This window comes from Trichogramma pretiosum, unplaced genomic scaffold, assembly GCF_000599845.2.
Source record: "Trichogramma pretiosum strain Unisexual culture from Peru unplaced genomic scaffold, Tpre_2.0 scaffold101, whole genome shotgun sequence".
NCBI lineage: Eukaryota > Metazoa > Arthropoda > Insecta > Hymenoptera > Trichogrammatidae > Trichogramma > Trichogramma pretiosum.
The window spans coordinates 67,443-91,782 of NW_019640823.1; the positions used below are offsets into that span (position 1 = coordinate 67,443).

The window sequence follows — 24,340 nt, forward strand, 5'->3', positions numbered from 1 at the left end:
TTCGATTTGCTAAATAGTGTTTATGTGAATATCTGAATTGTTGTTGAATAATTTTTAAAAAATATTACCGTACCTAATATATCTGTCAATATAAAATCTATCTCTACACTCATCGTATCCGCATGACAACCCAAACTCACACGTGCACAGACTCAGGATGGAATCATGACAGATAGTTACTCTTCTTTTTTTATTTATCGACGTTATAATGTTTTTTTTTTTAATCAGCCAAAAATCCAACTTAAATCCGTCAAACATATTGTAATAGCCCGATAGCATCGTTTTCCAACGACGAAAAAAAAAATCATACACCAAATAATTCATGAAAAAAAAAAAGGTTAAATAAAAATACATAAATAAATCTTTCGCTGTGGTTTCCTTTTTTTTCCGTTACGTGCGGCAATTGCAGTCGCACGTCGTAGATCAGTCAGCTCCGGCTCGAAGGCGCTGATCAAACGAGCTTTTCTGCGAAACGTCGAGCAAGCGCGTGGTATATAGAGTGTGGTGCAATACAGCACCAAGAAAGAGAAGTCGGGGGGGCGCCGGTGACCTGAAAATTAAGCTCGTCGTCCGTCGCCATCGTACACACATACACACACACTCAGACATATCGCAAAAGAGTCGCACATATATAATTCCCGTATATTATACGATCGCAGACCAGGTCACGAGTTATTAATATATGTACATGAAGTGTGCGTGTGTGTCGCCCAATCTCATTATAATCGCATCGAGGTAAAAGGCCTGTGTTCCGCTTTGCGCGACCACAAGACAGAAAGCAGACTTTTGGCAACAATAACGAAACAAAAAACAGCATCGCAACGACAACACAACAAGTCTAACTAGCCGAGCTCGACCGTTGTGGTAATTTTCATCGCGTTTAACGGCTTTCCGCGGAGCTTTTACGACTTTTTGGGCTGTTTATTATCCTCTTACCACTGAGATCCCGCACTGCGCGATACATACGCCCTGCGCGTGTTACGCGGTCCGCATTTAAGGTGTAGTAAAAGCGCGACGATTGAGATGGGTTTAATTTTGGAAAGCTCCGTTAATTTTTTTTGCATACAGATTCGAATCCGGATATCGAAGCTTTTTTTCATCTAATTTTTGCCAATTATTTACAATGAAATGAAACGCAGACTTGAGTCTCTCTTAGCCAGACAGACGCAAAAAGAGTACGTACGAGGAAAGGAAAAGAGAGTCAAAGAGATCGAAAGAAAAAGTCTCGCGCCGTTTGCGCTCGGGTGTGCTAATACCACGTATATGTATGTATATCGCGCGACTAGAAATAGAGTCTCGCCGCACGCGGACGTATCGCATACATACTACACGCTACTTCTATACGCTGTTCCGAGTTCCAGATTTTCTTCCGATGCCCTCGCGCGGCGCGAATGCACCGCGGCGACGACGCGTACACCGATCCAAAACGATTTATTTTCGTATTTCGTCGCATGATATGTAAAATAAAATCCTCGTCTGTACCGGAGAGGGGAAGTGTCACTTATATCGAGGCAAGTGTTTGTATTATATCGACAAAGTCCCCTCTCGTCTTCTCGACGAGCAAAGTTTGACATTTTGTACCGTACCGACGACGGTGTGACTTTTTTTTTTGCTTTTCTATTTACTTTTTGTCAAGCGGGGCAAGTGTTTCTCGTACACATAGTATATAGAACGAACGAGATGTTTGGCAGATCGCAGGTAAGTATATATGCAACACTTATGTAGAAGAGGGGAGCGATATAACTATAATAGTTACAGCCGGAAACGCCAAGAAGTGTATGCTATATGGGGTCTTGTAAATGAAAGCATAAGCAGCGCTGCACCTACTTTACATATTTGTAACGTGCACTAATATGGGATGTATTTACGTGTATTTTTGAAAGTAAAATCAAGCGTGACTAATTCTGTGAAAATCGTATATATTATAGAGATCGTGCGCGTCGAGACCGACTGCAGCATGCACACGTATGCGCACATGCCGTGGAGTTTGAATCGACGCGTTCAATGCGCGCGGCGTACCAGCTCGCGAGTCCTTCTCTATAGTATTGAGTATTACGTGTATAATATACACTGTATATGAATACGTTTGGGAGCTCCCCCGCGTTGACTCTGTCTGTTTCTCTCTCTTTCTCGAGCAGCTATTTTTGAAGTAACGCATTTTTCGTGGCCACAGCAGCGGAGCGCGACTGCACCGCATACATATCGCACGGATGCATTGCCGTAAAAGCATATAATTCCATCTAGCCCTTGAAATGAAAATAAAAGAATGAGCGAAAAACTTAACTTGTTCCATTATACCGTTCTTTATTCGTTTTCTTGGATGCAAGCGTATCGAATTCAATAAAGCTTTCAGCGCAGAAAGAAGTGTCTAATTGTCAAGAAACGTTTTTCTTCGAGATATTAAAAAATTATAAGTAACGAAAAACAAAAAAATACTGAATAATTCATTTATCCAAGCTAGATGGTATCCATGAGTAAATTAGGTTCAGTTTTCTCCGATGCCAAATTAGGTAAATCGAGTGACATACATGCTTCTTCGAAAAAAAGCGAAAGGTATGTGGCAATGGAAAATGTCTATATCGATGGAAAATTTCCTGATCTTTCGATCTAGACTATTTAAAAAAATCTTAAAAGAGAAGTTTTCGAGATAATCGACTTTAAAGTTTTCCCAGCGATTTTCCCGGGTAAAGCGGAAAATTTCGGAAAATCTGACCTCACCATCGAAAAGCTGAGGCGATTTCCCATCGAAATCATGTGTTTGTTTTTTTCTCAAGGTGCATTTTAGTACTTTTACAACGATTTACAAATTTAGTAATTTGACTTAATTCTGCCGCGCGGCGCGGCACTGGGAGAGTTGACGTGAAATGCCACGTATTTAGAAAGTGAGTCAGAATGTTTTCAATTCAATCCTCCCTGGTGAATTTTCATAGGCCAAAAGGTTAATACAGCTGAGAGGGGGGAAAAAAATCAAACCAGTTCAACGAGTTACATTACTTGTCAATTTATTTATTTATACACAACATCGTACATCAATGAATTAAAATTTTACCTATCCATGATATAGGTATCTCTGGTCCGCAGATATAAAAAGAGTTATTACTCAAGCACACGAATGCGCTCTTATTTAATTCTCTTTCTCTCTCGTTCTCGCCTCTCGATCGCCTTCTGGAGCAGCATCGTCGTGGCCTCGACTTTCGCCGTGAATTTGTCGTCGTTCGTGGCGATCATACACAGTTGATACAAGTCTTCCGTCGGCAGCCTCTGGGCGAGCTTATCGCACTGAACGAGCGAAAACTGGTAGGAATCGAGTTCCCAGAAGCAATCCGCGGCGAATCTATGGAAAAATACCCTCCACATCATTTTGCAGATGCGCACGAGACAGGCCTTCTCTTGTCTCCGGTTCATGGCCGACAATTTTTGCGAGTTCGCGATCAACTCGTAACACTGGACGTACGTGATTTTATCAGCTAACTCTCTGGGACGCGGCGCCAGAAGGAAAAAGTCGTGGATCGAAAATTTCGGCTTCGCGTCCGTCATCGCGATTTCCCGCGTCTTTTTGATGAAATTGCGGCCGTTGCAGATATCGAAGACCATCCGTTCCTCGAACAGGCCGTTGCGGACGTACAGCTTCATCATCGTCGCGGCGTCCCGTCTGTCCAGCTGGTAACCGGCGTTCACGAGCAACTCGGCGACCACCAGAGCCCCGGACACGCGCACGTATTTCGATTTCAAATCCTCGCCATCGTCGTCTTCGTCGTCCTCCTCCTGCTGGCAATTATCGAAAAAGAGATCGAGGTCGGGAAAGCGGAAGCTCGCGACGTCGGCGCCTCGTTGGAGCAGCGCTGCGACGGCTCGGGGCTTGAGTCGCGCCACGGCGTACTGCAGCGGGCTACGACCGCGCGAGTCCGCGGCGTCGAGCTTCAGCCGCCCCAGCAGCCCGAGCTCGTCGCTGATCTCGAGAAACTTCCGCAGCAGCGAGCCGCCGTCCAAGTTCCGACGCGTCGTGCAGATGGCGTGCAGGGGGCTCTGTCCTTGCGCGTTGAGCAAGCTCGGATCGGCACCTCGTCTCAGTAGCGACTCGGCGAGCTTCGAGTAGCCCCTCCGCAGTGCCGAATGCAGCGGTGTGTCGCCCGCCACGCTGTCCCGCGCGTCCATCGACACGCTCCTGTCGTTGGCGCTGCAGCTCTTCAGAAACGTGTCCAGCAACGCCTTGCTTTGTTTTTCTCGCTTGCAAATCACGTGCAGAGGAGTCTCGCCGGCCTCGTTGGCCAAATTCGGATCGGCGCCTTCGTCCAGCAGCCATCCGACCGTCCTCGTGCTGTTGCCGGCCAGAGCCAGATGCAGCGGCGTGTTACCCAGTCCGTCCGCTGCGTCCATCAGCATGCCGCGTTGCTTCGGGTTCTGGAAGTGCCTCTCGAGAAAGTCGAAGCCCGCGTCGTTGGGCCTCGCGCAGAGCGCGTGCAGCGGCCGAGTTACGGCGGCGGTGGTGGGGCAGCCGGCGCCATTCGCATCGGCGCCGTGGGTCAGCAGCAGCTCGGCCATCGAATCGTTGCCCTGCGCGATGCTCCAGGTCAGCGGCGGCAGCAGCGCGTCGATCGTGTCACTGCTGCACTCGTCCACGTCGGCTCGCCCTAGCTCGAGGAAGTCGCGCGCGATGTCCTCGAAGCCGAAGCGGCAGGCCACGTGGAAATGCGTCAAGCCGCGATCGTCGACGTAGTTCACGTCGACCCCGCCGTATATCTCAAAGAGATCGCGAACCGCCGAGCGATAGTAGGAGTGGCAGAGGGCCGCGCGATGCACCGCCGTGACGCGGCGACGGATCGACTGGCCGGCAGCGTCGTACGCGGGCTCGATCCTGTAGCCCGAATTCGCCGCGAATCGGAGAAACAGCACGTAGGTTTCGGTGTCCTCGTTCCCGGGCGTGGATTCGGCTATCACGGAGATCGCGTCGAATAACAGACTCTCCATCTCTTCGGGCGAAAACACGGCCTGGGGATAAGGAACTTGGCCCAACGCGCCGTAATTTTCGTGCAAGTAGTCGAAGTGCTTGATCAACCGCATTCGCTTCTCTTTGATCTTCCAGTCGGTCGACTTTCGTAATTTCCTGAATTCGTCCAATATCCGTTCACGTACACGTATTTTCTTGTGTCTGTCGATGCACGCGGACAAACGCCTACGCTTTGAACTTTCGAAATCCGTCAGATCACACTCGTCCGTCTCTCTTTTTGACTTTTTCGGTAGCTCATCCTGTCTACTGATTGACTTCGTCTTTGACTGGTCCTGTTTATTGCTTGAGTTCTTGATTGACTCGTCCTTTTTGCCGCTTATACTCGACTCCTTCGGTAACTCATTTTCATATCTCGGCGTTCGAATACGTAAATCATCTTCGTCGGATAATCTCCATTCGTCGAGTATCATATAGCAAGTACTTTCATCCCTTATCAACTCGTCTTTATCGAGGCTGGACGACTGAGATTGCGAGCCTCCGTCGGATCTATTGCTGACCGAGAACATGTTTATAACTAACACAGTTCACGTATACACACACAAACAACAGAAGTTAAGTAATTAAGATCTTTTCTTTTTTCTTTCCTATTCACTAATAACACGTGCTGCAGTCGCTACGTCGACACTTTCACTTTTAAAAAGAAACTCAACTCAAAGCAGAAAGGAACTTGTCGTTCGCGCGACGACGACGAACGACCTTCTCGAACTAAACGCAGGCATTTAGAAAGTGGAATTGAAAGTAGAAAGGCCGTCGCATGCCTGCTTCTGCGCTGGAAAGAGCGATCGTGATGGCGCTAGTGATTGACGTGACTCGAAATTCGAATTCAAGTCTGGACAAAAAGGATTGTTATTGCAATAATTTTTAGGAAAATCATTAACTATTTAAAAATGGTTTGAATGAAACTCTCACATATGCAAAGAGTTAAAAAAAAAAGTTGAAAAACAAAAAAAGATGAAAAATCCATTTGTATATTAGTAATTAATTGTTTTCAAATTAATTTTTCTACATTGAACACCTTTATGTTGCACCATATAATGCAAACGTGCTTATTGTCAAGGTTTTTGGTTTTCCATAAACGACATACAGAAGCATCTAATCGTCCAAGATCAATTTTGGTTAGATAACTTTTTATGAATCTCAACAATAAGCACAATGCTTACACCAAGAGTGTTCCAAAAACTATGATTTAGAGCCACAAAATCATAATAGCCATAAAAGCTATTACAAACAGAAGAATTCTCTTTTATCAGTCGAATTGTTGTAACATTTTTTCAGATTCTTAAATGAGGGAAGGTATCAAATGTTTTATCAGTTTATTCGTTCAGTACTAGATAATATTTGTACAAATGATTAAAAGTTGGATGAAAATTGTAAGATAATTGAATGATTGTTAAAAATGGAATCTGTAGTGTGTATTGCTAGTATGTAAAATAAGAAACAAGACCCAAATGTGGCAAGCTGTTTCCACAGCTAAATCTGCTTATTTTTGAGTATTTCAAAAGTTATTCTTTTATATGATTATTTGAAATTGTTGAGAATAGTTTTTTTTTGTGCTGATCAACCAGTTTAATATACATTCTCTTTGTTTGGTTGATCTTTTGACAAATTAGATTGAGAAATGATAGATATTAAGGATAATTTAAATACTCCACATATATTTATAATTTTCAATAATATTCAATAATAATCTATATTTGCTTATTCAAAAATACACTCGTATTACTTTGTTGACAAATAAGCAAATTACCATAAAATAGAGTCAAAAAAAATGAAAGCGTTGATGAAGCATTGATAAATCACTTTTTTCTTTCCACTGAAGTCTTCTTAATCTTGATCGTTACCTGATGAATTTAAGCAATGATTCAATGAATGAATTTACAAGAAATAACTAATTATTCGATTGGTAAATCCTGAAGGTTACATACCTGATTTTCACTGACATTTGAATTGCTAGTTGAATCTGCTGATTCTGCTGATGGATGTATACGTTTTCCATTATCAGTTAGCAGTGTTTGATCACAAAATAAGCTCGTTTCCTCCTTTGGCAGGTTCACCTTGTTATCATTCAAGTTATCTTTTGCACTAGAGTTATCTTCTTCAACTTTGTAAAGTTGATTTTTGATCATTTCAATCGATTCTAACATGTTGGCGTCAAGAACGCCCAAGAATTTCATTTAGAAGCTTGTTTTTTTAACAGTGTCTGCAGTTTCGACTTCGTGCTCCATTATAATACAATGTTTAATATTATTTTTAGAGTCCTCCATCATAAAGAGTTTACCAATGAATTAAAAGATAGAATAATGATAGTTTTAACAATTTGCTGCAACACTCAGCAGCACTCAGCAGTGTTATGACAAAGAGGCGGTTAGAATGCGAGGTTATATCCTTTGACGCGCGCGGCCCGACGGGTCACCACATGCACCAACGCTCGTCAGTGTTTGAGTGTTGTAACTAAGGGCTACTGTCTGCTGTTGTTCTTTATAACTGCTTTATATCGAGATCAAAATATTATTGTGGGAATCTGCCAGTTTTTGACAACTTGTGTAGTACATTGTGCAGTATTTGTGTTACATGCGACGTGTTTTGGTGCGAGTCTACTGTAGGTACACATCAGGCTTGAACTCGGACGACACATGAGTTGACCTGTATGACCGATGACGCAAACTATTTTTCCACATTGAGCCTTTCGTGTCATATAGACATTGACTGCAGTTTCACAAGCTCGCGATCGCTCCGTCCACTCGTGTATGTATGTCGAGTTATATCTAGGGTAAACCAGCTAGTACCCGTCCATTTTCTTATTATTTTCAATAAAATAATTCGATTCGTCTCATAAACAAAGAAAACTTGTAGAAAACACTCGAGTTTATTAGAATTCACGAAAAAAAATTCCATAAATAAAACTTTAAACGTAGAAAAGCTATGTTGAAAAGTGGTCGGGTTATCAAAAAATCCAGTTTTCTAGTACCTGACCACATTTCAATACGGTATATTTTAATTATTTTTCTTACAACCACTTTTTTGACAGATCAACTTTTCGGACAAAAACCTTGCCACACTCTTTGCAGTTATGTGTTCTTTGATTTTTTCATGAACCGTAGCAATGTGCCTATTCAAATCGCTTTTGTATCTACAAACATTTTCGCATTCCTCGCACTTTTGCTCTCTAAGTTTCAAATGAGCTGCATTCACATGATCGTCCAATTTTCGTTGAGTTAGTAAAATCTTAACGCAATAATCGCATTTGTAACGTATATTGCCACTTTTGTTTTTTAATCTTTTATCTTCCGAGGCTGACATTGCAAACGATTTCTCCACTTTTTACTTCTTAATTGTTTTAAAATTTACCTACTGGTACTATTATTTCTCTATAATGGTTTTAAAATTTACCTAATGGTACTTCTATTTCTCTACTGTTCTTATTTCAGACCTAAAGTATACTTTGAACGTTTACATTAGGTATAGTTGAAAATTTGTTTACATCGGAATTACTTTGTCAAGAAATTACGCAAGAAAAATTAAGCGTAGTTATATGAGTTATTTAAAGATTGTGGGGATTAATTTTCTATCAGTTTATGATTTGTCTTGCAAATTTTTTTTGAGGGCTCCTAGCGCATACCTATGAAGCCCCTTATAGCTAATTAAAAAAATTATAGAGCACAAATATAAAAAGTACCGTGTACCGGCGTACCAACTTCACTTTTTTGTCATATCACGCTCGACGTGGTTTTGCCCATATAATTACAGAACAAATATATATACACAGGCACAAGTGCCGGAGAAAAGAGTATGTATATAGCCATGGTGTGGCGCGTGCCGCGCACCGAAAGCCGCATCGCAGCCGCCGCTATACCGAGAGCTGCGGCTGGTATATACACACACATATACGCTTATACTCTTTCTTCTCCCGTCGTCTCGCAGTTTTGTCCGCGACGCGATGCTTTTAACATCGTCGACGACGACGACGACATCGACGCTCGTGAGACTGTAAAGAATCTCTCGCGTAACGCAGTCAGCGCGCGGCCAAAACTAACGCTTTTCTAAACTCCTCTTCTTTTGTTTATTCACTTCTATCTTTTTTATTTTTTCTTTTTTATTTTACTTTTTTTGTAACGAACGACGAGCAAACGAAACCAAAATTATCCTCCGATCGATCATTGTAATCCTGTGAAATTGTGCTTGTGTGCAAGTGTACAAGTTTATAATCGTGTATGTGCGTGTGTTTTGTGTGGTGATCGACCGATTTTCCGACGAAAAAAAAAAATGTTGTTGCAGCCTGCGATGCATTAGGTAATGTCTGAAGCTCACCCGATCAGTGGCTCCTTATTTTTTTGTGTATATCATGGTACAAGCTAATATCGAGTTAATAGAGGAAGCGAGAAAAGATGTAATATCGAGTTAAGCTCCGTAATAGGCTGTTTATTAGTTTTGGGCACACACGCCGAAACACGAGGTACATATATCGGACGGGGAAATTTTCGAAAAATAAATAGACAAAAAAGAGTTATCGTATGAACTTGCTCGTGCACTACGCACTTGCCTCATTCATCGAGTGTATGTTACACTTGACGTTAAATTCGTCATTGCAATCGTACAGTGTGCAGTACATCTCAGCGTCGCGCGCCTCACGTATAAATAAGTATATGTACGCGCGCGAAACTTCGTGCACGACGACGACGATTGGTCACCCTTTTCCAGAGAGATTATTTTTGGATTATAAACGGGTCGAGTTGAAAAAGAAGAAGAAGAAGAATCGAATCGAGTCACGCGCGTCGTCGACGACGACTGTTTACAATCGTTAAAAAATATCGTCTCGTAATATCCGTTGATTCGCCGGGCGGTACGGATCTCGCGAATGTGTTTTTTCAGCCCTCGTGCAGCGAAAATCGTTCCCCATATCTCTCGATGCGGATCGCTTCTGTGCGTTCTTGTATATGTAATATCGTAAATTCAATCGGCGCGCGCGTGTGTAGCGTGTACCGATCGTACACTCGAGATAGCATAATACAGGCGGAATAAAAAGGGCCGGCAAAAGCACACACGCCAAAAACATCAATCGGCCGAATAATCTCTGCTCGCAAAAGCTCCAATTATAAATCTATATAGCCGTAAAGCACCTTTCAACATATCGCGGCACACACGCACACACAGACACACGCATATATACTGCGAGAGAGAACGACGCGACTCTAAATTTAGCTTGACTCTTTGCGCGCGTGAACCAAGCACACAGACACTTTACAGGCAGGGAAAAAAGTATTTAACTCGAGAGCGAGGCTTACATATATTATAAATGCGCGTATATGTCAGAAATAAAAGAAAAAGACGATGATGAAAAAACAAGCTTGTATATAGTCTTTAAAGCGCGTGTGTCAATCAATTTCGACATTCCAGAGTTTAAGAAGAAAATCCAGCGCAGGAGCTCGACACGACGATCGTCACGATGATACGCCTCGACGACGGCGGAGCGACGCTACTACTGCTACTGCTAATATCCTCGGCTTCTTCTGCGCTCGGACGCATTTAGACATCCGACGCCCTTGAGAGAGAGAGAGAGAGAGAGTCATCCGCGGAAAAGGAAGTGCACATATATTTATCCAAAACAAAAAAAAAAAAAAAAGGGAAGGAAACAATGGCCAAGATGTTTAGCTCGCTGCGTCTCGGCACGCTGCGCTCGCGAAAAGCTCGGCCCGGTAGCGTGGCCGCCGCGGCCACGACGACGTCGCCCAACACGACGATGACCAACTGCAACAACACGACGATGACGTCGATCGTAACGACGACGAGCGGCCCCGCCTGCGGCGACTCGACGACGGTCCTGCAGGACAACGCGCTGCTGCAGCAACAGCAGCAGTACATGTCCAGCGGCTACTTCATGCCGAGCTTCCTGAGCTTGGACGAGCTGTCGGAGTCGGCGGCCGTGGGCTGCTCGGCCAGTCCCACCAGCGTCACGTCCAAAGTCGCACAGGTAAGATACCAGAGGAACGGGGTTGTGAAAGTTGAAATCAATTTTTAATTCAAATCCAGTTTAATTCACGAATCAATTTTGATTTTTAATTTCAAATCACTTGAAATTACTAATCAAAAATGATTCGCGATTTAAAATTATTTTAATTCAAAATCAAAATTGATTCGTGAATTAAAATAGTTTTAATTCATAAATCAATTGTATTTATGATTCATAGTGTTTTTTCAATTGTTTTTTTTACAACCCTGCTGAGGTACGGAACAATAATTACAGAGGGAGTCACGTGATTTAAATTCATTTAAATGTATTGGCCTCGAGTCTGTGACATGTAGCTCCCATGGTGTCAGGCAAATGAACTGTGAGCGGTCAATGCTAGTGAGGGTTAATTTATAAAGATACATTGGAAATCACGAGTAGCTGCTTCTTTATAAATAAAAATGGATTGTAAAACTGAAGTGAAGAAAATAAAAAGTAAAAGGTGTTGTGTGCATGACTGCAAAAGTAAGACTGGCGTAACACAAGTGCCTTTTTATCATTTCCCTACAGACAATAAGCTATTTTCCCTTAAAGTAACTCGTAGAAATGCTTGTTTTATCAATGTAATGTTGTATTATCAATGATTGTTTATTTGTCAGTTGTTTATCGTGGGTGCCTGCGTGACTCTGTATGTAAATACATGCATTTCTAGACCTCCAACAGTTCAGGATACCGCGCCACTGCGCGCTTGGCGCTGCAGTCGAGACTCGAAGCCGATAGAACAACAATAATAAACATATAATAATTACCTACTGAGGATTGAATCTAATTCGAATCTCGTCGCGCGAAAATTGTCAAAGCTCTTGAAGCTTCGAGTAAGATAAATTAAAATGCAACAGCGTGTCGCCGGCTTCGTCCTCTACGTTGATCCGCACCCGCATTTAATGTACTCGTCGTCACCGAGCTCGAGCAACATTTCACAGACGTAGCGCAGCGGCATGAATCCGTCCTGATCGTTGGCCAGGTTCAGATTGGCGCCGTGTCTCGGCAGCGATTCGACCACCTTATTCTGTGCCTTCCTCAACGTCAAGTGGAAATCGCTTATTTCTTGCCAAATTATATTGAGGTCCTGCTCCATTTCGAGAAACTTCTCAACAACATATTCGAAGCCGGCCGAACAGGCCACGTGTATATATCCGTCAAGCTCGACTCGTCGATGTAATTGACGTCGAATTTGTTGTCAATTTTAAAAAGCTCACGAACTACCCGGATATGTAAATTGTGTTTAGCAGCGTCACGGACCGGTGTGGCGCGACGCAAAAATTTTCTACCATCTTCATCCACGTCGGGCTCGTATTCGTAGCCGGTTTGAGCCACGAAGCGGATGAATCGTATTCCTATGACATTATGCCAGAAATCTAAGGCATTTAAAAGGAGACACTCGATTTCTTTCATCTGAAAAATTTCGCGAATATCGGGGAGTCGACCGCTCCAATCGCCGATCAACTTCGTTGCCTCCACTATTGAAACGTTCATCGACTTCATTGTTAAAAGTCATGACTATTTGTATATTTACAGTTTACACACAAGTAAAAAAAATCTTCCTCCACTGTTGACACAGCGGCGTCTCAACGTATACTGACCATTCTTATTGCCTTTCTACTTTCTGTTTGTGTCTTTTCATTCATTTTCTTGGTGTATGCACATATCACGGCGAAACCACCGCGATTTTCACTCGTACCATGATATGATACATTTCTATGTGTAGCGCAGCTCTAGGAAAACTCCCTTCAGATATCTACGATGATGCAACATTGGTTTTATAGGGTAAGAATAATTTCAGGATGTTTTAGTTTTTAATTTTTCTACACCACTTACAAAGAGACCTTCTCACCTTCGGGTCACGGATCTTTACCAAAATTTTTTGGAGGTCTCCAGGAACTTAATAATAAAGCTCCATATGCGTAGTTTTATTGAATGGGCCTTAGGGCCCATTCTAAAGGGGTTTCCTCTTTTATTTAAAAATCTTTGAGATTTTCTATATCAAGGTAGGAGCACCGATCAAAAGTTTTGAAATTTTTCAAAGAATTTGTCTGAATTTTTTCAGAATTTTTTGATTCGTCCCCTACCCATTTTCAGAGATCCTAATTTGATGCTTTTCTTGCAAAATTTAAAAACCTCTAAAAAAGGGTTCGAAAAAACCCTTTTCCCTTCCCTTAAAAAACGATTCAAACAATTCTGAAAAAATTCAGACAGATTCTTTGAAAAATTTCAAAACTTTTGATTGGTGCATTTTTTCGTTTAAGTACTCCTATCTTGACATAGAAAATCTCAAAGATTTTTAAATAAAAGAGAAAATCCCTTTTAAAATGGGTCCTAAAGCCCATTTAATAAAACTAAGCATAGGGAGCTTTATTATTAGGTTCCCCAAAAAAAATTTGGTAAAGATCCGTGACCCGAAGGTGAGAAGGTCTCCTTGTTAGTACGAGAGCCAAATGAGTCAAGAAAATCTTCGAACGCGTTTTTCTCGTAATAAAAATTTTCGACTCCTTCAAAGTAAAATTTTTCAGTGAGCCACTAGCCGGTTATTCGATGAATTAATTATTCGAATTTTTATGAACAATTTTCGGACGAAATTTTTCGGCGCAAATCAAACTTTTCATATTTTTATATAAAAAATATTTTCTGTACAAGGTCTGGATTTTTTTCGGGTTTGCCGACGAGGGCTGTGCAAGTACTAGATTTTTTGAGTTTTACTCGACCCGAACTCGCCTAGTCGGAAGAATTCTAGTACTTGCCACGTTTTCGAGTTTTAGCTAAGCAAATGATGCATCGAAAGTCCCCGTTGTATGTGCAAACAATATTAGAGTTGCAAGCATACTTTTATTCAGACGTAAAAAAAATTTTTACTATAGAATTGTTAATTTAAATCATTACACGAATCTGAATTTCGCGCTCACTGCTGATCGCTTTGTGTCCGTCACTGACGAATGACGACTGTGAAAGCTGAAAACGACCTATTCTCTCTATCTAGGTTGTCGATTGCGCATGCGGTATTTCTCTTACTCCACGAGATCACGAGTCTCGACTAACTGACGCCATTCTGTATTTATCACTCGTTAAACCAATATTGTAAGCGCATCTGAAAAATAAAGTTTTGCGGTTGATTTAATTTTCTCGTCTCTGAGCGTCATTGACTTATTTTTAGTTTACATGGGTGAATAAGCTAATCACCTTCTGAAATTATTATCGAACCTATAATTAGCTTCAAGAGCTTCGAGTGTCATCCAATCACTACATCCTACCGGTCTACCCGCCACGTGCTTCTTCTTCTTTTTTCTTTAGTGGCGCCGACTGTGAGCAAGCTCTATGTCATACGGCCATTAACAGGCTTTATAAAAGAGGCGCGAGAATATGAATACAGATAGGTGAATTGAAAGTGTAGCAAGGAGGGATCCGCCACGTGCTCAGTGTGAATAAAAAAACTAAAAATCTTGAATTGTTAGCGTCTGTTTTTGTGGGTGAATTTGAACTGTGAGTGTGTGTAAAAACCATGTCTACGTCCAACGACGAAATCGAAATCATTGACATACCTGATTCCGATGACAAAGGCCTCGAGAGTGTCAATTGTGATTTAAAACCAGTGGATCATCATGAGGACGAAATCGAAATCATTGATATAATTGATTCCAATGACAAAAATCATGAGCAGCAGGTTGTGAAAAAATTCATTCGCTCATTAAAAAATGTCAATTGGAATGAAATAAAAGATCGACATATGGTTTACTCTCAACTGTGGCATTTAATGAGCAACTGGAAAGGCAACTTTTCTGACTTGAGGGTCATTTTTCGAATCAAAGAATTTGAGTATATTCTATCAGAGGTTATGTACTATAATTCTTCAAAAGACAGGAATGATTATGGAAACAAGATCGACAAGATCGATTTCTCAAATTTACGATTTATCGAGTTAGTCGTCAAGAGCGGCTATAAAGACAAGCCGCGACTCGATAAAGACGGCAAGCCAATTTTGCTTCGCACAACACCATTGCATTGGTTATTAAGACATCCGAACCCTTTTCGTGCAATGTTGGCATGTTCTAACCTTTTCTTCATTTACAACAGACACGACCTGAATTACACAGATGAAACTGGATTGACACATTTCCACGTGGCGTGTAAATATGGTATTCGCTACGTCGTTGATAGATTTCTCGATCTCGGACAGGATCCCAACTGTGTCTGGCCGAAAACGGGCGATTCGCCTCTTCACCTGGCTCTGGACCTGGCTCTGGACCTGGCTCTGGATTTGAACAAGCAAGTGGCTCTGATGCTGCTGAGAAGAGGCGCTAATCCAAATTTGATTAACAAGAATGGACAGACGACTCTGCACGTTATTTTGAAAAAACGATCTGTTCGCTATGATGAAGAAGATGGCTTTATAAGGATATTTTTGGAGACCTGCGAAGCGAACCATCACCAGGTGTCGATCGACGCTCGAGACAAATTTGGTAATACGCCATTGCACTTGGCCCTAGACTCATCAACCGGAATCAGACCCAAGACGGCCAAATATCTGCTGATAATGGGCGCCAATCCGAACTCAGCCAATGCAGAGGGATCGACTCCACTGCACTTAATTTCCAAGAGATACCAAACGGACGATTTTGTTGAGTCATATTTCACGATCAACGACGAGTTGAATCAGACGCTGCAGGTCGACGCCAAGGACAAGTTGGGTCGAACACCACTCCAATGGGCCGTGGCGAATATCTTCCTGGAGATGGTCGAGATCTTATTGGATCGCGGGGCCGATATGTCCAGCTTCGTTTTTCCCACCGAGGATTATTTTGGCAAGGTTAACATCATTTATAATAGATTCTTCCACGTATCCAACCTTTTAGTCATCGTAGAATGTCTCGAGAAAAGAGGATACGAATTGGACCGAAGCGAAGCTCTGCTCATCATGAAACATTTTGCCGATTATGGATATTTCGAGAAGTCGGTGGATTTTCAAAAATGTTGGCGCGACGACAAGAAGCTCATAAGATATGAGAAAAACTTCAAGTTGATAAGTCCGAGTCTGTCACTTGGCGACCTGCTTCAGTTGCGACCAGAGGAGGCTCAAGAACAAATCAGATGCACGGGTTACTTTCAGTTCCTGCCCGGGTGGGTCAAGTACAAGGTCCCAAACGCATGTGCAGTGCATCTGTGCGAGTTAATGTGGAGAGGATTTTTCAGGCGTTGGGCGATCTATCCTTTCTGGGAATTGATTCACTATCGGCTGCCACTTGAAATGTGTGAAATGATCATCGATGGGTTGATGAATCAAGATCTATATAATATTTGCTTGGCAGCTACCATCAAAAATAACCAAAAAGACAGTCAAAAAGATGTAGTGACAATTGAATAATGTATAACAAAAGGACCTGTCAGGGTTAAAAAATATCCCAAGAAGTTTTGTAGTCTATGTCATTCAAATAAATAAAGTGAAAAAAATTAATAACATTGATTTTCTTAGTTTTTTGTTTCAATGTTTAATCGAACATCCATAAGTTCGTTACGAATACTTACCTTTTTCTCCGTAACTTCGAATCGATTAATCAAAGAAAAATATTTCGAAGTAATTAGAAATTTCTTTTTTCTTCAGACTGCCTTTTAAACCGTGAAAACGTACCCTTTATTCCATGGATTAAGCAAAATTCGAAAAAATTCGGCATAAACTCATGAAGGTACCCTAAATTTAATGCAAATTTAATACTATTGCTAAAAAAATTTATGAAATTCGATCGATATTAAATCCCGCCTCCACCGCTAAATGACGAGGTACCTTTATCTTAAAATCTGCAAGTGTCAGTCATAATAAGTGTATAAGGATCGATTATATAAATGGAATTTTCCCTAATTAATTATCCAGGAACGCTAATCTTGTGAAGGTTATCCTTTAGTCATTTCAATAGTATCAAATGAATTAAAAAAAGCCTAGGAATTATTATATATTTTTCCACATTTCACCACTACCGACCTATTCGAGAAACGACTTGTCAGTTTATTCATGCCTTCGTTTTTAATGTCGCGATAATATATTTGGGATCAGGCCGGTAGGCGGTGCGTTACTTCCCGCAACAGAAAGAGTCGAGTTGGGTTTATTTAGAAAAATCACGGTTTTGAAAAAACGGTTTAACGGGTATTCAAATTGCTATTAAATTCATTGTCTTTACATGAAATTGAAATCGTCCACAAGGAGGCAAAAACTCTCCTTCTCTCTTACATTAATTTTAATGTAAAATATTTTTAACCGTGTAGAAATGACACACGTGACTTTCCCCGTAAACACACGAAAACTTTCTCATATGCAAATCCTCACGTTTCTCGAAAAAAATCCGCACAGATTCAAGTCGAGCGCGAGGACGGCAGCCTCGGCGTGACCCTGCGCGGCGGCCTCGGCCGAGCCCTCGTCGTCACGGGCGTCAAGCGGGACGGGCCCGCCGCCCGGGAGGGCCGAGTCCGCGTCGGCGATCGCCTCCTCGCGGTGGACGACGCCGAGCTCCGGGGCCTGAGCCTCGCCGAGGCCCAGCAGGCCCTGCGCAGGCGCAGCGACTCGCCCCAGCACGCCGCGGCCTCGCTCACCATCGAATACGACGTGGCCAACATGGAGGACATCAGGCAGGCCAGCCAGGGTCCGCTCCTCGTACAGGTCGAGCGCGGCGTTTCCGGTGAGTGGCTTCTTCTTCTTCTTGATCGAAGAAAAACTCAACGTGATTATGAGATGTGTTCGTGTCGAACAGGTGAATTGGGTCTGACGGTGCGCGACACTCCGAGCGGCGTCTACATCGAGAGCCTCAGACCGGCCAGCACGGCTGACCGCTGTGGGGCCCTGCAGCCCGGCGACCGACTCCTGGCCGTCGACGAGGTCCCGGTCCAGGACGCCGTCCAGGCAGCCATACTGCTGCGCAACGCGCCCGACAACACGCGAATCGCCAGGTACATTCTATATAAAATTTGAGCTTTAAAGCCAAATTTCATTTAAAGTCAATAGCCAAATGCTTTCAAATAATGTTGTAAGAATCGTAAAAAATGTTGTTACTGCACAAGTGATTTGTTATTTACGATTTTTTATTATTTTTAAATGTTTTTTTTAAATAAAATACACAACACTGGATATAATTTTTCCAATTACTAAAATGTTTAGAGTTCGATTCATTAGTCGACATTATTACATGTAATTTCATGTATTGTTTAAAAATAGTAAAATTAAAAATAATAACAAACCCCTGGTAGAAATTCTCATATGATATAGTCAAATGTTGATTGATCGTACGTTTTTTTCAAAATTTTATTATTAAGTATGATACTGTACGTTTTTTGTTATTTAATTACAATTCTTTGACCATATAAAGTTTAGTATATCCGTGACTATATAATAAAATTATCTTTAGACCGTAATTCCTTAAAGTACTTCACAGTTAAGTTAAAAAAATCAAATGTAAGATTGATTAATCCGGATTTTAACCCACAGATCCACGTGTCTCAAAAGATGAAATATCTATCTAGATTTAAGCAACGCCAATCACGAATTAGTCAGAAAGTCGCGCTAGTACAGAATGTAACCATTCCGAAATGATAAAATATTCATTTTAACGATCGAGTCAGTTTTGCACGATTCGACAAACTTTGATTTTTAACTATCACACTCATATCAAACAGATGAATGAGTTTCTATCAAAGTCGTGCTTGTACTTATGCAATTATTTTGTATTTGCCACTTGCATAATATGTCCAGATGAAGGCACTCGCCACCTAGTGGCGAAGGCCTAAAGTGTGGTCATGTCATTTAAATTGTTTGAATACTGGTCTAAATTTTTTGCAATTTTTAAGTGCACTTTCATAACAGTAACAGAAAAATCGCCAATATAATATTTATGTTGAGCATCTCTACCAGGGATATTAGTATACAATTTATCTGCAAACGTCGATCGAATTTTGTCCATCGTCGTAATTTTATTTTTCACACTTCCACAGGGTCCAGATTTTACCGAGAGCGCCCAGCAGCACGAGTCGCACGATCAAGCGTCGCGCTCAGCCCCAGGCGGCCGCGGCGACGACACAGAAGAGCAACAATCCCAAGAACGCCCTGTACACCCGCGAGACCCTCACGATCGTCCTGCGTCCGGATCATCGGGGCCTCGGTTTGGGCCTGAAGCAGACCGACGACCGGCTCAACTACGTCGTGGACGTTCTCGAGCCCGGTGGACCGGCCGAGCGCAGCGGCGTCCTGCTGCCGGGCGACAGGGTCCTGGCTGCGAATCGTCGCACTCTGCGCGACCTCCAGCCGGCCGAGGTCGCTCTGCTGCTCGAGCAGGCGGCCCAGGTCGAGCTCGTGATCGAGTACAAGGTGGGCTGCGCCGTTGTCCCCGGTGCCGGTGTCTTCACGGTGAGGGTGGCAAGACCCCACGGCGGACAGCCCGATTTGGGGCTGACCGTCGACGAGGACCTCACCGTGTCGGAGGTGCGTCGCGGCTCGCTGGCCTACCGCACGGGCAGCCTGACACCCGGCGACCAGCTCATGGCCATCGACTCGCAGAAGCTCGAGCCGGGCGATCTGAGGCAGGCCGCGCAGCTGCTGCACAGGCCGGGCAGTTCGGTGGTCGCCCTGACGGTGCGCAAACCCGACTCGATGAACAACGAAATAAGCATCACCAGTCCCAGGAACTCGGGCTTCTCGGCGAATTTCTTCAGGGAGCCGAGCTTGGCGGCCATGAGCCCGTCGTCGGCCTCGTCCTCCTCGGCGTCGTCGTCGGCACAGTCGCAGCAGTCGCATCATCATCATCTTCATCATCACCATCATCAGTTAAGATCGTCGGGCAGAGAGAGTCTGCCGAGCGTCGACAGCGCCCTCGACTCCTGGGGCGAGATGGCCGACACCTGCAGCGGCCCGGAGATCATGAGGCTGTGGGAGACCGCCTCGATCGACAGCGGTCAGCTGGATCTGCCGATGCCGCCTTATCCATATCCCAAGTGAGTCGATTATGAAAAACTGATCTGAAAATGTTAAATAAATTCATATTCAAGTTTATAACAGATCAAAAGATTATGTCTCGTAACTAGATTCATAATATAGCAAGAAGAAATATTAATTTTTTGTCGATTTTTTTGGTCAACATTTTACATAAGTCTTGTTGCGTTGAACAAGCTTTTTCCTATGAACTCACGTAAATAGTTACCTAAAAATGTTGATTCTGATGATAATCAAAAGTAAGATCTTCATGAGATCTATGAAACTTGTTGTCAATGAACTTGAATGAGAACTTATTCAATGTTTTCATTGGGATAGAGTATTTTACTGTACCAAATACAAGGCCATTTTTATTCAAAACTTATGTAAACGTTTCGACAAGCTTTAAAATGATTTACATGGTATAGTTGACTTATTATTCAATAAGTGTAAATTTTTTTTTATAAAAAGGAGCCAGAGATTGATTCCAAATTATTTTTTCAATTATTGTTCAAATTATTGTTCAAAGTCCCTTAAACTTAAATTTTATATTACATCATTAAAAAATTACTTTTCGTAATATCACAAAGAATGGCCATTTACTAAAACATCAATTTTTAATGTTTACAGCTCCGTCGCGTCGAATTCACCAAGACCGGCCTGCAGCTGCAGTCCCCAAGATAACAATCGCGTCTCCCAGATCTCTCACCATCATCATCAGCAACAACAACAACAGCAATCCAGTCAATCGCAGCAGCAGCAGCAAATAATCCACGTCTCGCTGCACAAGGACCCGGTCTACGAGGACTTTGGCTTCTCCGTGTCGGACGGCGTGTACGAGCGCGGCGTCTACATCAATCGGTTGCGGCCCGGCGGGCCCTGCGACGGTCTGCTCAGGCCCTATGACCGTATACTGCGGGTGAACGAGGCCAGCGTCGAGGACTGCGACTGCTGCCTGGCGGTGCCGCTGATCGCCGCGGCCGGGCCACGCCTCGAGCTCGCCATTTCCAGACCGCTATCGTCGTCGATGATCGGGAGCCTGCAGGGACACGAGAGCGTCGCCCAAATGTACTGAGACGATGACGAGTATGTGCAATCGATTCGACGATAAAGAAGGAAGACGAGAAATTATTATCTAGTCAAGATTGATGGTCCGATCTTTTTGACGACGACGGAAAAATTACAATGAACATATCGATTATTTTATACGAATAAATATCAAAAGTCGATTGGAAAATTCTGCAGGAAGGCATCATAAATTGTGTGTTTATAAAAATACCGCTAACTTGTACTGCTTGTATAATGCACTATTTACATTAGAAATTAAGATCGTTACTAATACAAAATTAGTTAATTTTGATTAATATTTCGCACCGATTATATTTAAAAAATGAATAAAAAAGTAACTTCAGTTTTAATACTGCTGTGGTATTTTTCTCAAATCCTTATTACCAATATATGAACTATTGCAGCTCATCAGTTGCACATGGAATTAAAAAATTATGGTAATGTATGAAAATGAATATTTCAAAAGTAAAAAGTACGTACATTTATGTTTTTTTTTAATATTGAGAAACGGTCGGCGTGTGGGTTGAATTTTACCATAATATTTCGTAAAAGCTTATTAAATTTGCCGATATTGACGATTTATCTAATTGTTAAAACAAAATCGATATGACCTCATCGATTCAAGATTCACAATATCTTCGTGAAGTGATTCGCGTATTACCTATTGTTCTTCTTTTTTCTCAAAACGTAATCGTTGCACCAAAACAATGGAAAAAAAATCAAGGCACAATCTCGAGGTAATTCAAAACTTGTGTTTACTTACACATTTCGCTCGAAATTCCATAAAGCATTATCAAATACGATTAACGAATTTGATTGATATACGTAAGCACCAAAAACACACAACAACAGCAGCAGCAGCACAATTACACATTACTCATTATTTATCAAAACAATGGTATTTAAACAGAAATGTGAAATTCCCTTTCACATCGTGTTTGTCGTCGTGCAATTGTAACGCATCGCGCATCAACGCGTCGACAAAAAAGAACGATAACGAGCGCGATCCTCGCAAAATCTCACTCTCGCGAATGTCGCTCACCTCGTGCGCTCTCGTACACACACACACACACACACACACGAGCTAAATATATATGACACACACGTCGAGACCTGTATACACAAAATCATTCGTCATATTTTTTTTTTTTTTTTTTTAATGTAAACGTGAAAGTGAATCAATGGGCACTCCAGAGCCGTGTACATTGTGTATACGAGGTTGCCACGAGGCTCTCCTCCCACACACTTACACGCCTCGACTAAATTCCTTCTTTTTTTTTTCAATTTTGCACACCTCGTCGAGGATATAACTATGTGCAGCACACATACGTCATTATTGTTTTACGATGCGACTACGTGTTATAACGTGTGTGCGGGTGCGTCGAGCGCGTGCGTATACAGCTCCGCGTCAGACACGGGCGAGCAATATAATAATCGAAGTGAAAAACGAGCGCGCCGTTATCGGAGAGTTGACATTTTTTTTTTGCCAAGGCTCGTTATGTAAAAAAGATTCGTAAATAAAAAAAAAAGAACGTTCTATATTTAATGCCGGTCGTTCGTTCGTTCGTTTTTTTTTTGCCTACGCATACAATCGAATCATTATTTTTTTCGGGAGAACGTACACCGTCGCGAGAGATTTTTTGTTTGTACGCGGGTATACGCACGCATCGCGCGGCGGCAGCACATAATAAGCTGGCTGAACAGAAAGAAAAAAAATTAATTTGGCATTATTCAATCCCGCGGGCAAATATTTGTATTATAGTTTCTGTACGCGCGCGTTAATGGCGCGTGATCGTTTCAATTGAAATCTGGTAAAGAAAGAAAGAAAGAAAGAAGAGCATAATAAACCCAAATCATTCTTGTCGATTCCTATTTCACGATCTATATATATACGCTTGGGGAATTTCGATATTTCGACACTCGCTGCCGAGCTCTCTTGCCCGCAGTAAAATAATATAAAATACACATATATATATTATCATGGCGAATCATCGTCTGTTGATCGTTTCCTCCTGGCTCTGCGTCCTCCTGGTCGGTTCCTGCCACGCCAACAATGGTAAGAATCACACACGCACGTAACAAGCTTGAATTTTTTTTCCTTATTAAAATCATGATGATTTTCTCTCGCCCGTATATAGCGTTCGGCACCCGTATCCTCGGCGGCGACGAGGCCGACAACGAGTTCCTCTTCCCGTACCACGTCTACCTGACCCTCGGCCACGGCAAGTACGTCTGCGGCGGCAGCATCATCGGCGACTATCACGTCCTCACCGCGGCCCACTGCGTCATGAAGAACTCGCGCGAGTTCCACGACGACGTGCTGCAGCGCGGCCTCAACGTCGTCGCCGGCACCTCGAATCTGCGCGATCTGCGCGCCGAGCACGCCAAGACTCGCCGCGTCGTCAAAATGTACGTGCCCAAGGCCTACGACTTGGGCAGACTGAGGGGCGACATCGCCGTGCTGAAGTTGAACGAGCCGCTGGGCCTGAACGTGTTCACGAATCAGCTGCAGGAGGTGGCGTTGCCGCCGAAGGAGAATACGAATTACGCCGGGCAGAAGGCCATCGTGACGGGTTTCGGTTACACGAGGTACTGGTCGCCCCAGGAGAATCTCAGACAGACCAATCCTTACGTGAAGCTGAGCGAGAATCTGAAGTACCTGAAGACCAAGGTGCTGGATCAGAATCTGTGCATGCAGAAGCAGCTCACTCAACCGAGCAACACCATCATCTGCGCCCAGGCGGATCAGAACGAGTACAATTGGAAGGAGTACCAGGGCACTTGCAAGGCTAGTATAAACGATCTTATTTCTCTCTCAAGTATACAAAAAGCATACGATAACATCTTTTTTTTTGTTGCTACTACACAGGGCGACAGCGGCGGACCACTGGTTGTGCACGGCGTGGTGATCGGCGTCGCCAGTCACACCATCAGCTCGCACCAGTGCTCCGAGTGGTACACGCCCTCGTTCTACACGAGCGTCGCCGTCTGGAAGCCCTTCATCGAGCTGGCCATGCAGGACCAGACCAGGGGGATGATCACCCACACCTATTGAGACGACTTACCTTTTATGGATCTTTTTTTTTAAATTTTTTACATTATATAAAGAAGCGTTTATAGAAATGAATGAATAAAGAAAAGCGAGAGAAAAAAAAACAACGAGTCTTTTAATTTACCGTATAGAGTTAATAAACCGGTAATACGATCATTATTCACATATATATACGACTCAGCAGCAGCAGCAGCTTCGCTCGCTCGAGCGCGTCTGCTTTTCGTTAAAAAGTAACAATAATAAAAAATACGCGTGCACCTCGACGATCGAAGC

At 42.9% G+C, this 24,340-nt stretch overlaps 2 protein-coding genes across 2 annotated transcripts; both read left to right on the top strand.

Moving 5' to 3' along the window:
- Positions 1-8,947: 8,947 nt before the first annotated feature.
- LOC106655436 (glutamate receptor-interacting protein 2) lies at positions 8,948-21,313 on the top strand. Its single transcript, XM_014375826.2, has 6 exons — positions 8,948-9,298; positions 10,403-10,976; positions 17,344-17,668; positions 17,741-17,936; positions 18,975-19,970; positions 20,578-21,313. Exons 2-6 carry the CDS (start codon positions 10,641-10,643, stop codon positions 21,020-21,022), a joined length of 2,298 nt encoding a protein of 765 aa, XP_014231312.1. The 5' UTR covers positions 8,948-9,298; positions 10,403-10,640; the 3' UTR covers positions 21,023-21,313.
- Positions 21,314-22,995: 1,682 nt separating this feature from the next.
- Positions 22,996-24,070, top strand: LOC106655397 (chymotrypsin-2-like). The gene is made up of 3 exons (XM_014375773.1): positions 22,996-23,071; positions 23,154-23,803; positions 23,885-24,070. The coding sequence occupies exons 1-3, from the start codon at positions 22,996-22,998 to the stop codon at positions 24,068-24,070; spliced, it is 912 nt and encodes a 303-aa protein (XP_014231259.1).
- Positions 24,071-24,340: the final 270 nt, after the last annotated feature.